This window comes from Phlebotomus papatasi, chromosome 2 (genome assembly GCF_024763615.1).
Source record: "Phlebotomus papatasi isolate M1 chromosome 2, Ppap_2.1, whole genome shotgun sequence".
NCBI classification, from domain to species: Eukaryota; Metazoa; Arthropoda; class Insecta; order Diptera; family Psychodidae; genus Phlebotomus; species Phlebotomus papatasi.
Genome location: NC_077223.1, coordinates 61,294,752 through 61,312,359, shown reverse-complemented (window position 1 = coordinate 61,312,359; position 17,608 = coordinate 61,294,752). Strand labels below are relative to the sequence as shown.

The following is a 17,608-nucleotide window of genomic DNA, read 5'->3' as shown; positions in this document are numbered from 1 at the left end:
TCCACATACATAATATAAAGTATTTCTATAGTCTCACATTGATTGGAAAATTCATATGGTCGGGAGGGATATTTAGAGTGCCAAAAAATTTATTGACTATTAATTCGAGAGATTTTGCATAGTAAAACAGATGGAGCTCTCTTTTTTTATATTTTATGCTCTCTAGACGGCAAAAAAAAATATTATTATGAATTTATTTGAGCACAAGCTTTGCATAGTCAAGCTCCAGGACACGAAAAAAAATGAGAAATGCTCCCACCCGCCTAAAATACACATTTATTAATGTGGGTCAATAAATTATCGATAAAAAATTGATGCTTCGCTCTCTATGCGCTAGGAATTTTTCAGGGGACACAGAGTCACTTTTCATAATGTTTTTATATTTTACGAATTATGCAAATTTAGCAATGTCTCTTAATAAATAAGTTTTGTTGAGTTATACACAACTCTTGAATATTTCATTTCATCAAACTGTCAATATTGTTATTAATAATAGTGATACAGATAGAGAAATTATACTTTCTCTCAATTGATATTTCAATGCATTTTAAACTTTTAAATATATGCGTGAGGTAGTAAATCAGGTTCTGAAAGTTAGTACAAAATTAGTACAAATTCTGGTGACCCAAAGAGAATTCGAACTCTAGACACTTGCATCATAGAGCGAGGTCTTTATAATTTAAGGGGTTGCATTGATCCTGAAAACTAAAAAACCATATTTTCTCTATTTTTCTAAAATTTTAAAATAAAGGTTTTAAGTAATCAGTATTGTAGTACTTGATTTTTAAAAACCCCTTTTCAAAAACTAATTTGGTGGTGATAGTTAATATTCAATTTAAATTAAACGACATAATTAATTTTGATGGTTTTAATTTTACTTTTATTTATTTACTTATTTACTTTTTTGAATTTACTTAATTTACTTATTTGATTCATTCATTTAGCAGCCCACGCTTGTCGATCCTCCGCCACTTCAGGAAGATGTTCGGGTTCGATCCCAAGGCGTTCCAAGGCAAGATTCTGAATTTGATTTAGTCACCTTGTCCTAGGTCTGCCTCGAGGTCGACGCCTTCTCACAATGGCTTGCATAGCTTTTCTGGGGAATCTTTTACTTATTTGATTTACTTATTTAATTATTCGATTATATTAATAGGTATTCTAAATTTAATTTTGATCCCGTTCACTATTAATCGTTAAGAAAAACAAATTTGTTAATATGACCATCGCTGTCTTAACAATAGATTGATTTAAAGTCGAAAAAACTAAATATTTTCTGTTAGTAGGTGTGTTCCATTTGTTCTTTTACGAAGTACTTTTGGAATAAATTGAAATTTTTGAAAAAAGTTGAGCGAGTTTAATAGAAAAAATACATACTTTTCAGCACGTTTTTCACCACTTTTCAACTTGTAAAATAAATTGTGATCAAGGAAAACAAAGTTTTTCATTCAAATACTAAATATATCTCTAGCACAAATTAGTTTTTCGAGAAATTTTGACCGGCCGATTCGAAAATTAAATTCTTGAAAAATAGCAATTGATTGTGCGTTTGTTTTACTCCAAATGACCTTAAAATAAAAATCGAAAAAAATGAAAAATTATTTATAATTTTTCTTTTTCATATATTTTTTCCTTTTCAACTCCAATAACTTCAATAATGAACTTAATAAAAAACTAAATTGGTGCTTCAGTTTCATATTTTGCAATTAACCTTTCAACTTTCTCACATTTCTTCAAGAATAGGAATCTCTAAGAAAATTTAATCATCAGTAATACAATTAAAATGAAAATCAATTAGCAAGAATGTTTCAATTGACATTTTTTTATTAGGAGGAAGCAAATTTGTGAAGCTGAAAAAGTTACACAAACTGCAAAAAAATCCCTATTAAATTTTTAAACTACCTTACTAATTTCAATTGCTTATAAAAAGTCTTTAGAAGAAAATTAAGAAAAAAAATTAAAGTTTTGAAATCTTGAAATCTCTTAATAAAAGCTTGAGTGATGACGAACCATAATTTTATTATCCAGACATTGTTGTGATAAGTTATTAAAATTTTGTGGATTCGGATTTATCATCTTGCTTTCAAAAATGAGGCGATTACCTTTTTTAAAAAAAAATAATATTTAAAAGAATTGATAATAAATATAGTTCTAATCAATTCGGTCTAACTTTTGTAAACCTCACTTCTACCTTTAAAAATATCATTTCTTGGCTTACATTTTCACCCTTTTTACATGGTTTAGTAAAAACACATTTTCGTAGTATTAATTATTTTTAGAGAAAACTCGAGAAATTTTTAGATTACTTTAAAAACTTATTTATCTAATTAATAATTTAATATTCTATACTATTTGCAACGGATATTCACATGGTTGATTTCAAAACCTTTTAATTTCGAAATAAGAAATAATTTAATTATGAATCATAACATAACAAATAAAAGTGAGTCAGAAGTCACGGGAGTTTCCTACTACTTCGGTATTTATATCGTTTATTTGTCAGACTATTGTTAAACTTTCTGAAAGAAATATATCTTTGTATGCACTAAAGTTTAAAATTTAATTTAACATTGCACTTCACAACTTCGTAAAATAATATAGTTTCTCTTGAAATCTGTATTAAATGTTTATAAGAATATAAACTAATATTTAAATAATAGTAAACACTAAATTATCCTGTTTTAAAATATTGGAACCTGTTCCAATACTTTTTGGATATTTGGAAAGTTCTTCTTCTGGGTGGTATGAATCCCAAGAATCTTCCTGTGAAATCCTCCGAAAGCGTACGCCAGACGACACCCTCCTACAACGAAAATTGGTCAAAATTAGTGAGCAAATGAGGGTGATTTATGGGATTGCCTGCAAGCCCTGCAAGTTGGTCAATGAGGCCTCGGAAGAAGAGTCAGAGAGATTCTTCTATATGGCGGAGAAAACACACTCATAAATCCAAGTAAAATGTTTGTTTATCCCATTCTTGAGCTCGGAGCCGGAGGTGCAAAAGAGCGACCATGGAGCACCTATTGGGAGAGATTTAGAGTCTAACAATGAAATATAATGACCTACACGAGACATTTCTTGAGGAGTGTTAAAAGACCCATGAGCGAGCTCTTTTTAAGGTCAAGTGATATATTTACGATCATTGAAGTGATTTTCACGCCAATTGTTGCTTTCGGAGACACACTCGTGCCACGGGAGAGTTCTTCGAAGGGAACCCCACCTGCATTTAGATCTTCCGACAAAATTTTCAGGAATTTTCCTATTGAAAAAAACAGACAAACCGTTCTTTGTTATCCTTTTTAGCACAAAATCCAGTAAATTGTTTTTGAATACTTCCGCAAAAAATATATTTTATACCAAATGCTTCTTCTGATTGATTAAAAAACAGAACCAACAGTGGAACAATTATTATTTGTTTCACTGAATATAATACACTTAATAGACAAATTATTTAATGTTCGCATTCACATCACGAAGAGTTAAAGAGTTATATTTTGCATAATAACCAAATGGGATGAATTGAATAAAATCTAATGATATTTTTTTGTTATTCCCCACAATAATGAATCTGTTGGATGTTTTTCAGTCAGAACAGTTGAATTGAAGTATGTCCATTGAATGGAAATGTTTCAAAATATTGACATACAATTGATGATTATTTGCCATGGCTCATTGTTTAAACCATTTTATGGGAAAATCAGTTGAAGACTTTGCGTGTCAATGAGAAGTGGATTGAAATACAAAAGAAGCCCAGGAATGAAAGGCTTTAAGAAATTTAAGACAAGACACAACACAAATATCTACAATAAATTAAGTCACAATTATTTCGTGTCCACTATCGTCTTAACTTTGCAGAGATGATCTGAAATTATTCTGAATAATGTTTTTTAAAGATCAGGGAATTAACGAAGCCTTAAGAGAACGTATTTTTAGGTTCCGATACGTTTAGGTTCATTGAAAAATTTGTGAATCAATTAAGCACCAATAATTATTTTATTCTTTTAAATCTTAATTACCTTTTAGTTGATCTTATAGATTCAAATCAGTTGTTTACCGATAAATATTTATAGAAAAATCGCTTGGGCCAATTTCGAGATAAGTCAAAAAATATTTTCGGAAGGGATGAAAGGGGTGAAGGATGATTCGGTTAAGTTAGTTCGCTAGAGAATGTTGACTTGTGGGGGGAGGGGGTCACCGAAGACCGAAAGTCAATATCTCAACGTTTAGCAACCAGGAAGGTGAGAATTTGATAAATATTGGATTGTAGCAGTTAAAATGGCACAAAAAATACGGTATGTTTCGATTTCAACACTTGCAAGTGAAGCGAGTTAAGAGTTCGAACATACCGCATAACTGAAACACTTCATCATCTTGCATAGTCTTTGAAAAGCCTGTTTTAAACCGTTGAACAGTTTTTGTCTGAAATCGAAAAACGTTTTATGATACAATTTGATAATATTTAAAGTCTTTTTAATGGGAATAAATCAAACGAAATAACTCATTGAGGAATTTCTTAAATATATTCAAGAATGAGAGAACGTTCCATTTCATATGAGTTAGAACATTTATTTTCGTCTTTATCCTTACTATATACATTGAGAGAAATCCAAAAAAAGTTAAAATAACATTATGGAAATGTTTATTTTACCCTGCATTATTTATCCGAAATCGGTGTTAATATTATGCTTTTTAGGTGTATTGGGGATTAAAGTTACCCTTTTTCATGTTAATTTTACCCTTAAAAAGGTGTAAAATTAACATTAAAAATGTTGATATATTTTTACACCTAAAAAGTGTTAATGTTACGAGGAAAAAAAGTTAATCGCACCCTCTTTTTTTCTCAGTGTAGTGATTTCATATAGGGGTATGAGTTTCTACATTCAAACTAAAGTTCTAACTGCAATTAAATACCCGCAGTTTAAAGAACACCCATCTTATTATACCACGAGCAAGAAGTCAAAGAGAAAGAACAATGCAGCTGAAAAAAGATGCATTATCTCTGACACAAATCCCATGTGATCAATTTCCTTCTTGAGACTGAGATATCAAGTGCAGAGAATTCACTTGAGGCTCCCTGGGGGACGTCTCAGTTTTCAGAAGCATAGGAAGGAAGCAAAAGAAAAAGCTTTGGAGATGGGAGGTAACATAACCGAATAATCACACGCAATCCTAAGAATCACCCCAAAATCACCATAGTTTGGTCCCACTTTTTTTGCAACCACTACAGCTTTCTCTCGTGACTTTTTTCCGCCCCAGAGACACCATTTCGTGCTGTGACTGAATTAAGCTCTTAATCTGCCCAAATGCCAGACCCTGATTTTTCTCTCCCGAGTTTGAGTTCCTGATTGATTGGAGCGAGTTTTTCAGAGAAAAATCAATAAAACATTATATACACTGGTGAATTCTGACCACGCAACTGAGTATTTGATGCACTACCCGAGCTACCCTTGTATTTTCAACAAATCTAACTTTGTGCTGCACAAAGTCCAACCTCATGATTTGATATGCTTTTGCCACTGAGACATATTTCATAAGACTCCCACCCTTCATTCACAAGCTTCTCAAGTGGACATTGGTTTTGGCCATTTGAACCTCATCACTTCCATCCGAGCAGAGAGATTTCCGTAGAATTATTTGCACAAAACACACTGTGTCGGTTTCTACGCACTCACCCCTATTGGAAGGGTGGATGTTTATATGCTGGATATCTGGAATTAGCAGATTTCAAGAGAAGAATCAGTTAGCACCACAAACAGAATTTAAAAGAAGCCTCGAGACTTAATTTAGATACAATTAGAGATTACTGATCTATCCACCTGTTAAACAATCCAACACCAAATTCAACATTTTGGAAGAACATTTTTCAAGTTAATATACGAAAAACAAACGGTTTCTGAATCCAGTTTATTTCTGAAACATTCACAAATCACTCAAATACTCCCAAGCTACTTCATGTTGCAACCCTCCGTAGTTTTCGCACACAGTTCCTTCAATTGCATCCAACACTTTGACTTTCCTAATCCTGGAATTGACTCTACTAAGATCCAATGGTTCATCCGTACCCAAAGCAAGATGTACTTGGCAAGAATGCATCCAGAGGTATCCCTCGGAATCCACATAAACATCGGAAAATAGTTCAAATTCCTCGGGGTGGAAAATAACCTCAAGGTTATTGGGATTAAATGGTTTACCAACATTCCAGCACCTGACCTCTCCAGAAGCCATATGAGCGAAAAACATTACTCCACAGTTGGGATCAAAAAATTGCCTATGAATAGATCCTTTACAACCATGATATCCTATTAATCGGAACTCATTACCATAGGGGGGCTGCTTACGACGATTCTTTAGGGTTTTGGTTGTTACAGCGTATTCTCCGGTACTGGCACCTGGTGCATAATAAGCAATTCTATTGCCTTTCTTGTCTGGCCAACCTAGAGCAATGTTCATAACACCGTAAGACAGCTGATATTGATCTAAGATATAGGATTCACTAGGAACTGGAACAAAAGACGAATGATTGGCAAACATCCAAAAGTCATCCTTCACATAATCATACACAACGATTGAGTTATCGAAGATATTGTCAAAATATAGGATAATATCATCACAACCACCTTTTGATTGGTAGTTTACCGTAACGTAGTCGAAACCTAAAGGATCGTTCCAGACATTCGGAGGCAATTCGACTCTTCTAAGTACCTGGAAATTTCTTGATACACATCCGTTAGATGGTAGATCGTATACAACAAGAGCAGGTGGTTGAACCCAATACCTTACATCATCTATAGTCCTAATTGTTCCAGTATCTATTACAAATTACCTGTTGCACCTATATCATCAATTATTGGATGATAAACCGATATGATACGGAAATCAGGAGAATTGTAGTAGCCATAATAGGGTTTCTTATGCTTTAAATCTGAATCGGGATTCTCAGTAGTATTCCTCCGAACCCTCTTAATATCGCTATAATCTGAAGGTTGTAGAGTATTATAGTCCTATAGTCAGGAAAGCCCCAGATATATGGACTAGATCCTGCTTTGTAGTCAGTTGTGCAAAAAGCGTTAAGTGTTGATGGAACTCCTTCTCTAATTCGTCCTATTGTTACAATCATGAGTCCACTCTGAGCATGGTATCCTGATCCCAAAACATCATTGTTGGTGGGAATAAAATAAGGGTAAGGTCCAATGTAAGAATCCTCTGAAATATACATAATGAAAATAAGATAAAGATTCTATTATATTCAGTATTCATTTACTCTTGATTGTTCTGATTTACCTTTCAAAGGAAGATTTTCAAATTGCACGTCTTTCCAGAAATATAAATCCAGAATACTGTTTTCAGAATGATAATACTCACAATAAACGTGGAAAAAGCAAGTAGTAATTAATAAAATGACAGTGCTAAAGAGTTCCATCTCTAACAAAAGTTCAACCAAAACTAAGTTTCTGTAATTTTTGGTGGCATTTTTATACTCACAAAAATTAAGAGACCCCATCCAGAATTTTATCTTGTACTTATGAACTTCCCTGAGAAGCAATGAACGAAGAACGTTCCCAAGAAATATATGCAATATCCATATTTTTGCAAAAGCGAACTTATTTGACAATAAACACTTAAGATGAAAAATTCGATCTGCCATATGAGGCTACTTGACTTCGGATCTGGGTTTAGGAGTGATTTCGGACCATTCTCTAAAAGACACCCTTTCTCGGTTAAACATTTCAACGTACAATGCAGTGTAATTGCATTCAGCCTACGCATTTTACCAGTGTTGTACTTAGTAGCTACCAAGGAGGAAATATCTCAAGTAAACAAAGAAAAAAATGACGTCGAAAATTTTCAAGAGAAGATAAAAGTTGATTAATCGGTGGGGTTCTATTTATATTTAAAGTAATAAACGGGGATTTGGAAAGCAGGCACAGTAGCATGACAACAGTAGCGGCCCAAACGGGGTCACCCTTGTTCAGGGTGGTTGACGTATTCACAGCTCAGGATCAACTGAGTATCTGCAAGAGCTTTATACTATCGGAAGACATGAGTGGTTCATATACCCATAGTTTTACCCTATTCACATCGGAAGGCATGTTAAATATTGTAAACCTATTTTCAATGAATTGTATACGTTTGCAAAAATCTTAGTTGCTATGAATGTTACTATTCAAATCTGGTCCTGGACCGCTTCTATAAGCCGGTATGAAGTGATTGCCTTCTGAGTCTTTGTCACTGTATCTAATAAATTGGAGAGCCGAGAGCATCAGTCCGATCTCGAACGTCAGAGAAAAAGGACGCGTGGACTTAAGTCTCTCGGGGGAATCTGGCTGGGTGCCTCAAGGTGTGGTGGCTAGTTGGTTAATAATGACCAATCCTTTCAACCTAAGGATCCGATCATGCCTAATCAGTCTTTATGAATTTTAAATAATGGCAGAGACTTTAGCCATAGAACCACTTCGTCTTACAAGAAATTGTCAGAAGAAGGTGAAAATTGATAAACTAAGGAACGACCTTCTTGACCATGAAGACCATTCTATACCTATCTTATAGCAGGTTTCGTTCAGGTCGTCGAAACAGGCGTCAACTACAAGCTCGACCTCAGTATTTTTGGAAAATCTTTGTCCACCCAGCCATTTTTTCATGTTTGGGAATAGCAAATAGTCCGATGGGGCCAAATCTGGAGAGTAGGAGGCATGGAGAAGCAATTCTAACTTCAATTCCTTGATTTTGGCCATCGCAACAAGACGCTGTTTTTGCTCCGGTGTGAGCAAACGCGGCACCCATCTTGCACAAAGCTTCTTTATGTTCAAAGTTTCTGTCAATATACGATGTACGGCACTTTTTGAAATGCCTGACATGTCAGCAAGCTCACGCACTTTCAATCGACGATCACTCAATATAATTTTTTTTGGATTTTCGACACATTTTCCGGTGAGAATGCCTCTTTAGGGCGACCAGTACGTTGATCATCATTCAAGCTCTTTCGATCACGCTTACACTCTGCTTTCCAAAATTTTACAGTGAAAATCGAAGGAGCAGACTTCCCTAAAGTAGCATCCAAGCCAGCTTTAATATTGGGTGTCTCAAGACCTTTCAAAAACAGGTACTGGATCACGTAACGATGGCCCATTTCTTCCATGGTCAATTTTTTTTCTAGGCATACACTTTTCAACAGCTGTCAAAAAATTATGCAGCGCATTGTCGCCAAACTTAAAACTTAATCTTTCTAATGTTGGTACTTTGGAAAAAACTCACTGGTCTCAACTTGCAAGCGCCATCTATACCTGAGGCCAGGGACCTCTGGTACTGCCCTCGTAGATAAAACAAAGTTCCGTGTACGGCTATTTTAAAATTTATAGAACTACCTTTTATATTCAATATTCACTTCATATTCATTCAAGAATTATTCTTCATTAATCTGTCCCTTGATCTAGCCCAAATTTTGCATGTACACGTTTTGGCACTCATACAACAATAATATAATATGCGCCAAAAGTCGTGACGTTTCATCTCGTTCTATCCTGTCCGCAGTACAAACGTTTCTGGAGAGAAAACGGAAAGAGATATCGACAAGCGGTTTTCGGCAAAAGCTAAATGTCCGTAGGTGGCTACACAGAAAAAAAATATTTTGTAAAAATGTTCGTAAATGTTTGTAAATTCCTATGGAGGAGTTATGAAATGCTCGTGAATCGTATAACCCACAAACAAGTTCGTAAAAGTTTGTACTTTTTTCACAAACATTGTTCGTAACATGATCATTTGACAAACGTTTTTTTTTTGTACTTTTACAAACATTTTTTCGTAAATGTTTGTAAACACACACAAAAAAAAATTCGTAAAATTTTGTCATTTGTTTGTAAATGTTCGTAAAATGTTCAACAGGAAAACAAACATTTATGAACAAATGACAAAATTTTACGAACATTTTTTGTGTTTACAAACATTTACAAACAAAAGGTTGTAAGTACAAAAAATGTTCGTCAAGTGATCATGTTACGAACAATGTTTGTGAAAAAGTACAAACTTTTACGAATATGTTTGTGGGTTATACGATTCACGAGCATTTCGTAACTCCCCCATAGGAATTCACAAACATTTACGAACATTTTTACAAAATATTTTTTTTTCTGTGTAGAAGTTGGTGATATCAGATCCACCCTCCCACTCTTTTAAAGATTCAGTGACTTAAATGAATTATCCATTTATCATCAACATTCATCAAAATTTCAAAACAATCAAGATACATCCCCCTTTACTTTTCATAATGCTTCTCACTGAAACTGCTCTGGCTAAAAGCTGCCCTCAGAGTCTGGTGAGTGGCCGGCTTCAGTGAAAAACAAACACAATCAATTCAGCAGCATCGAGTGTGTCCCGCCAAATGGATTTTGGTTCAAAATGAGAAGAGTGGTGCACGTGATACATGTAAAATATGCAAATCAATACAGTATTCGAGCATGTCGAGAGCCCTGCCGATGGACACGAAAATCATTTTCGTGCCCCGTATGAATTAACATTGGTCGGGACATGGAGAAAATTTTGCACAATCTCGCACCATGCCTTTGCCATCTAAATCATTTCTTGCTGAGGCATTTGTCACACATATGCATTTTAGCATCATTAGATATCTGCATACCTACAACACTGCATATTACTTACATCCGTCTTGTTTTCATTCTTTTCAGGTAAAACAACAATTTTCGGAGCTATTTCAGTTTTGGGAACACGAATTATGCTGGAAGAGTGAGTTGAGGGCTTGGATAGTGAATTATTAAAGAGGTTGCTTTTGGATAGAATCCCCTAAAACGCTTTAAAGTGACTACCACTTTATGCACATTCTAGATTTCAAAGAGAATAAGATGAACTTTAATAGGTAAGGGGGAAGGTCATGTTATAGCTTCGAAACTTTATAGTTTTCATCAACAAATCTTTTTGAAATATTGATTGAATAATCCTTTTATAAAAATAATACAATTCACTGTTATTATTATCACTATTTAAGATACAAAACTAAATTGGTTTTAGTTCAGCAGTTACCAATAACTTTTGCTTTATAAATTGCAATGTACAAAAAATAATCATCAGAACAAATTTAAATTTGATTAGTAAATCAATTTGAGGCGAGTACTTTAGAAATCTAAAAGTGAAATTATGAAATAAAATCAAATGAAAATAATTCATCAAGTTTTAGAAAAAAGATTATAATAAAGAATCACTCTTAGAAAAAATTAGTTCGTACAAGCTCATATGCAGTTATTAGAACTATAAAATATAGTAAATATAGACCCAACTATATATTTAGTTTGGGTAACTAAATGAAATAGTTGACCACAGTTAGTTAAAGTATCCTTTTCATTTAGTTATCACAACTAAATCAAAATAGTAATGGGTACTATAACATATTAGTTCCAATTACTAAATAAATGGGGTTGATACCCATCTTATTGGCTGTAATAACTATATCATATTAGTTGTGTTTACTATATAGCATTCATTGTGATGCATATTTCTTATTAGTTGCTTAAAATTCGAAAGAGCTTCAACGCATTACTAAAATAAAAACCACTCTTTACTATTGGAAAAGTAGTCATAACTTTATGAAAATATAGGCCCATCTATTTACATTGGTTGTGAGAACTAAAAGGAATTAGTGACCAATATTAGTTGGGATAATGATTTCATTTAATTAACACAAGCAAATATAATTGTGTGAAAGCATTATGAAATAATTGCCGCAACTTATCCACGTAAATATTGTCTTATATTCTCACTACTAATAAATTTATTATGAGTAATGTTTTAAGAATATAAGAACTATTTTAAATAGATTTGATAATAATCGCCCGAACAACTAATTTTCATTAGTAATCACGTCTAAACTTTTCTAAGAGTGACTTTTCATTTTATTCACAACTATTTTAGATGTTACTACCAACAGCATGCCTTTTAGATTTGGAAAATGTCCTTAAATCGAAATTCACGTTACTTTCATTCTCAAGTATTTCGCGTACTCTGTATCCTACTCATTCGCATTCAAAATGGATTGAACTAAATTGAATTTGTTAAAATGTTCAAAGAAAAAGAGTGCGAAAGATTATAATAATGACGTAATGCAATACGTTTGAAAAAGAAAGAAATTTGAATTTTGACTTTATGAAATTTAAATGTTCTCAAGAGAGTGCCACAGCCATAAATTAAATTGTAAAGATTTGATTTAAAATATTTAATATTTACTAAACAAATTTAATTGTTTAGTGAGCAAGTTATTTTTTTTATTGCTTATTTAGTATTTCCCTTTATAAATATGTCGCATTATAGTATAACGATAAAAAATGATAATTTATGCATAAAAATCAATTTTATAATTATGTTTCCAGAAATCGATCTCATAATAATTTATTTAATAATGTCCTTGACTCTAAGTTCATGAGCGTAAACCAGATAAATTTTTGACTGGTTATACACGTTCATATATTAGATGAGTTCATATATTCTGTCAGTAGAAGAGGTCGAAAATTTGGAGTGGTATATCTCAGCTCTTGATGAACATAATTGGATGGGTGAACTATTGTTGGAAAGCTTGGCTCATTAGCTTTTATAATCTGGTATATGTAGTCTGCTATGAGTAAACCATGGTCATCCAGAACCATTTATGTCGAAGAAGACACTTTTTGCAGCGTCATTTTTGACCATCTACTGCTGGGACCAGGAGTGACCCACAATTCTCGCACAAGGACTGTTTGTTAGAGGAACTCAAAAGGTACAATTTGTGGAAGAAACTTTTTTTGGACATCTTACTTTTTTTATTCATCCACTTTTGCAAGAATTTTAACATTATACACGCATAGAAAAAAATGAAAGAAATCCTTCTATCTCATTTTCTGGACAAACTAATGAAGATATCGACTTGGAATGTTCTAAGTACTCCCCCATAAGTTTATCCAAGGAATCCAAATATCACATCAATTTCATCCCCACGTCTATCCTTCCCCTCCAGAAACCACTCTTTTAGGATTTCAGTAATTTTTTCCTTGCGTTTAACACTTCAAAATTCTTGAAAAAGTTGATGAATAAAAAAAAGTAAGATGTCCAAGAAAAAAGTTTCTTCCACAAATTATACCTTTTGAGTTCCTCTAACAAATAGTCCTTGTGCGAGAATTGTGGGTTACTCCTGGTCCCAGCAGTAGATGGCCAAAAAAGACGTTGCAAAAAGTGTCTTCTTCGACATAAATGGTTCTGGATGACCATGGTTTATCCATAGCAGATTAAGTATACCAGATTCTAAAAGCTAATGAGCCCAGCTTTCCAACAATAGTTCACCCATCCAATTATGTTCATCAGGAGCTGCGATATACCACTCCAAACTTTCGACCTCTTCTACTGACAGAATATATGAACTCATCATTTTATAAAGATAATCTTCCCTCACTACTTAAAAAAAAGAAAAATGTTTCTGATTAATGGAAAATGGAGTGTTGAACGTGATAATTGGTTTTTGATTATAGCTAAGTTTTCGATTAACTGTGCAATCGATAGACAAAATAGTAACCAACAACCAGTTGTGACTGGTCACTTCATTTTAAGTTCGACTTGAAAAGTTAAAATATTTTATTGAAAAGCTCTAATTTAATGTTTGAGAAGTTCTATCTCGAAACACCCCAGATGCTAAAAATGCCACTCAAATTACAGAAGTGCCGATATATTTGAAATTTTAGGAAGAGTGAGTAAAATTGACTTCTTGCCATCTCGTTAGTCAATTTCGCAAAGTGGCGTTAAATTTTTAATTTATATAGAATTTAAATGAAAATAAAACCAAATAACACAGCTCCTAAAATATTTTCTGAACTTATAATCTTAGATCCAAAATTGTTAGCACTTCTAAGCCCTTATGCTGAAAGACGTGTAGACCAACACCTTATATGTATCTTCAAATGCATTATTACAACACGTGATGCAAAGTAATTGAACTGAAAACAGTAGATGTTGGTTCACAACTTCCCTGTTCGATGGAACACTGCATAAATTAATGCAAAATCTACACGATACCCCCACACTTTCTACCTCCCTCTTTCAATCCCCAAGACTCATAAGTATCGGTGTTGAGCCCACGTCCCATGAGCGCCATAAATCATGAGACATCTCTCTCGGGAGAGTCCCTTTCTTCAAGTCTTTCTCAGTGGGAAATTTCCGCGATTCGCGGAGGAGTTTTCCCGCTACTCACTAAAAGACCACAAGTCCATGGATTCTGTGGTTGGTGAACACGAGATGGCAACTCTATGGGTCTCTGAGAGAGATTCGCGAGAGGCTGATGGTGCAACATGCACCAAATGAATAGAACACTCATATAATCCATATCTGGATGTTACCATCTTGTGTGCTTGTCGTTTTATAAATATGTAATGCGGCAGCCGGAGTGCATAAGAGGAGCTGGGGCGCGGGTAGGGCATGTTAATTTGTGTATATGAAAACGCATTTCGATGTAGCTCACCCGATATGGAAGTCCGCATGGTTAATTAAATTCTTTTCGCTTCCCGCATTTGACTTTGAGCGCGCATTTATCCAATGAAGGGGTGCCAGGGGACGACCCATCTCGAGGCGATCAATTGCTGGTTTTCTCAGTTAAGTAAATTATCCATGTAAAATTGAACAAAGTGAATTTATTAAAAATTGCGCTTATGAAATAAGCTTTTAGCATTGACGGTTGAAGAGGAAAAAAAATATGAGCAATATTTTCATTTGGAAAAATTACTGTTCGGAATTGAAAGAAATTAAAGCAGTTTCATAATTCTCTACAGGTTTTAATGTTTTTAAATACCTATTAAAGTGTTTTGCTCCAATAAAGGAACTGCTTTTTAATAAAATGTTAAACTTGCTTCAATTAAACAAAATTAAAAAAAAAATGTGTTAGTCTAGTTTCGTTGAAGAAGTATAGGGGAGACTGGGGCACATGTAACCATTTTCGATAGATGCGAATTTGAGGTGATTTTCCAAGGACACCGTGATTTTTTGGAAAATATTTCTTAGCTCATGTTTTACCCTTGGGTATAGGCAATTCGTCGAGGGTAATGCGGATGCTGGAAAACAATTGAGTTTTCCATAAAAATAAAATTTGTGTCCCTGTGCATTTTTCTCTTTTCACAAAATACCTGGGGTAGAAGTAACCACTTTCTGGGGAGGATGTAAACACCTTTTTTCCCACTCTTGAAATTAACTTTGCACCACTCTCGATTATTTTAATTACTTAAGAGATATATAAAGACTGTATATTTTTCAAAAAATCATGACACTTTTTACAAAGAATAATTAAAATAGCAAAAAAACTAAAAGCATGCATATCAAAGACATTTTTCAATGGATTGTCCCCATATTTTGACATCATGTGACTTTTTATTGAACACAGCACCACCAATTTTTTTCGTAATCTATGAATTATAGATATTTCGCATGAAGGTAAATTTCCCGCTCTTTTACCTACTCATTTTGTGAAATTGAAATTGCCTGGTTACATCTACCCCAAATGCTGTTTTCTGACTAATTATTAATTCTTTTGAAATAATGAGAATCTCAATTTGTCTAGTAAATCCATAAATATAATCCTAAAAGATGTACTCTGAAAAAAATAATTTGTAAAAAGTGGTCAAAGTTTTGTAATTTCCCCATAGAAAAATGACAAACGGAGGTGAAAAGGTGTTCCCACCGCCAAATTCGTAAAAATTTGTTAATTTTTCACAATCGTTTTGTAATTTTGCAGATTCACAATCCAGTTTGTACCAAACACAAAACTTCACCCCCTGGTTTGTAAATTAGATATTTTACAAAATATGGGTCTCTACCACCAAATTTTACCCACCCTTTTGCTATTCTTTTCTTTTAGGAGAATTTCAATATTATTTGTAATAATCGAAAATATAAAAATAAAACAAATTTTACTTTTTTTAAAATAATATATTTGACGTATTATCATGCTATAACAAAAGAATTATTTTATGACTAGCTTTTATTGCAATTGTAAGTGTAATATTTTTCCTCATTGTCCACATTTCTCAATCATTGTGCTATAAAGTACTAGGTAATGAAATTTTGGTGTTAAATATGCTTTGAAAATTCTTTGATATTCATAATTAAGACTTTTAACCTTTTTCCTAAGTTCGACAAGATCATCATTGGTTATTGACGTCTTCATGACTAGTTTAATTAATTGCTGAAGCATTCGTAATAGTCTTAGATTTTCGTTTTCCTTTGGAATTTTGTCTTTTACGAAATCAGTAACAATTCGAGCAAATGTAAGGGTCTCGGAAGCACTCATTTTCAATTTTTCATTTTTAAATTACTTTCAGTTATATCTATGGAACTAAGGCTATCATCACTCTTATATTTAAAATTCTTTTTGCGTTCATTAATGTAACTTAAAGTAATCAACTTTTCTACGTAAATTAGTCTATAAAGACACTTACACTTTTGTGTCCATACAACAGCAATGCTTTTAAAATTTTTTAATTATCCCTCTCAATCCCTTTCTTTTATCGGAGAACTTTTAGACCATGCATCAAGCACTTCTTCTGAAAGGTCTCCTTCATCAATATTCACCAAAAATTCCTTCAAATGCAAAATGTCTTCATTTTGGGCACTTCAAATATCTGATAAATTGGCAACCTCTGATGTGGCTGTTGTTCCTTGGTGTCGTGACGTTCTCGGATGACGTTGAGAATTGTGGTACTTATTATAAAGCCTACCACTCTAATAACTTTTGGTGGAAGTTTTCGGAGAATAATATAGTTCCTAAAAAAATTCAAAGGCGTGTAAAATTAACACGGTTTTCAATTATCAATAAATCAATTTGTAAATTACTTTCTTTACCTTTTTTCTGACTGGAAAGTTTCTTCAATCTCCTCAGAAAGACGTTGCATCGATTTTGTTGACAGAAAGACGCTCTTCGAATTAAAGTATTCGATTATAAGATCCACCAAGTCTTCCCGGCGATGTTTGTCGAATCCTTTTTTATTATTATAATTAGTCTTCAGCATCAAACCTTCTTCAAAATTTAAGATTGATGAGAGGCCTATTACTGTTCATGGCGATGCTCATTGCTGGATAATCGGAGTATCGCCGTCTCCTAATTTTCCGGATGCTGATGTTCCCCGTGACGCAGATTGCTCTTCCTCCAAGGATTGCTTCCACTTCTCCCAGACTTTCCGGAAGCATACTCGGTTTATATCTGCGTCCAAAATATCATTGATATCTGCTTCTCTGAAGTCATACAGAGCATCTGAATGATCTGAATGAATACCTTTACCTGAAATTAAGAAAATCGTGGTAACTGAGGTTAAGTTACTCAAGAGCAAATTGAACTCACTTATAAGAGTCCAATACGCCTCCTCGCAATCCCATTGCACACACTTTGCATTGAGCACAGCATCAACATCTTCGTCCACTTCGTCACACATATAAAATTTCAAATTTAATTGAAGGAAATGGATTTTTCCTTTTTCACGTGCGAAAACTCTCACTATTCAACACTTTTTCGTTGTCAATTGACAGAAGAGACAGCAGAGCACCTAGCGGCAAGTTTAAGAAAAATGTTTGTGTTAGAAACAAAATGTATGTAAAAATTGGTTGAAAA

General features: G+C 33.6%; 1 protein-coding gene across 1 annotated transcript; it reads right to left on the bottom strand.

Moving 5' to 3' along the window:
- Nucleotides 1–5,913: 5,913 nt before the first annotated feature.
- LOC129801004 (L-dopachrome tautomerase yellow-f2-like) lies at nt 5,914–14,357 on the bottom strand. Its single transcript, XM_055845755.1, has 3 exons — nt 14,210–14,357; nt 6,818–6,970; nt 5,914–6,647 (listed from the first exon to the last, which is right to left on the bottom strand). Exons 1-3 carry the CDS (start codon nt 14,355–14,357, stop codon nt 5,914–5,916), a joined length of 1,035 nt encoding a protein of 344 aa, XP_055701730.1.
- Between the last annotated feature and the right edge of the window lie 3,251 nt (nt 14,358–17,608).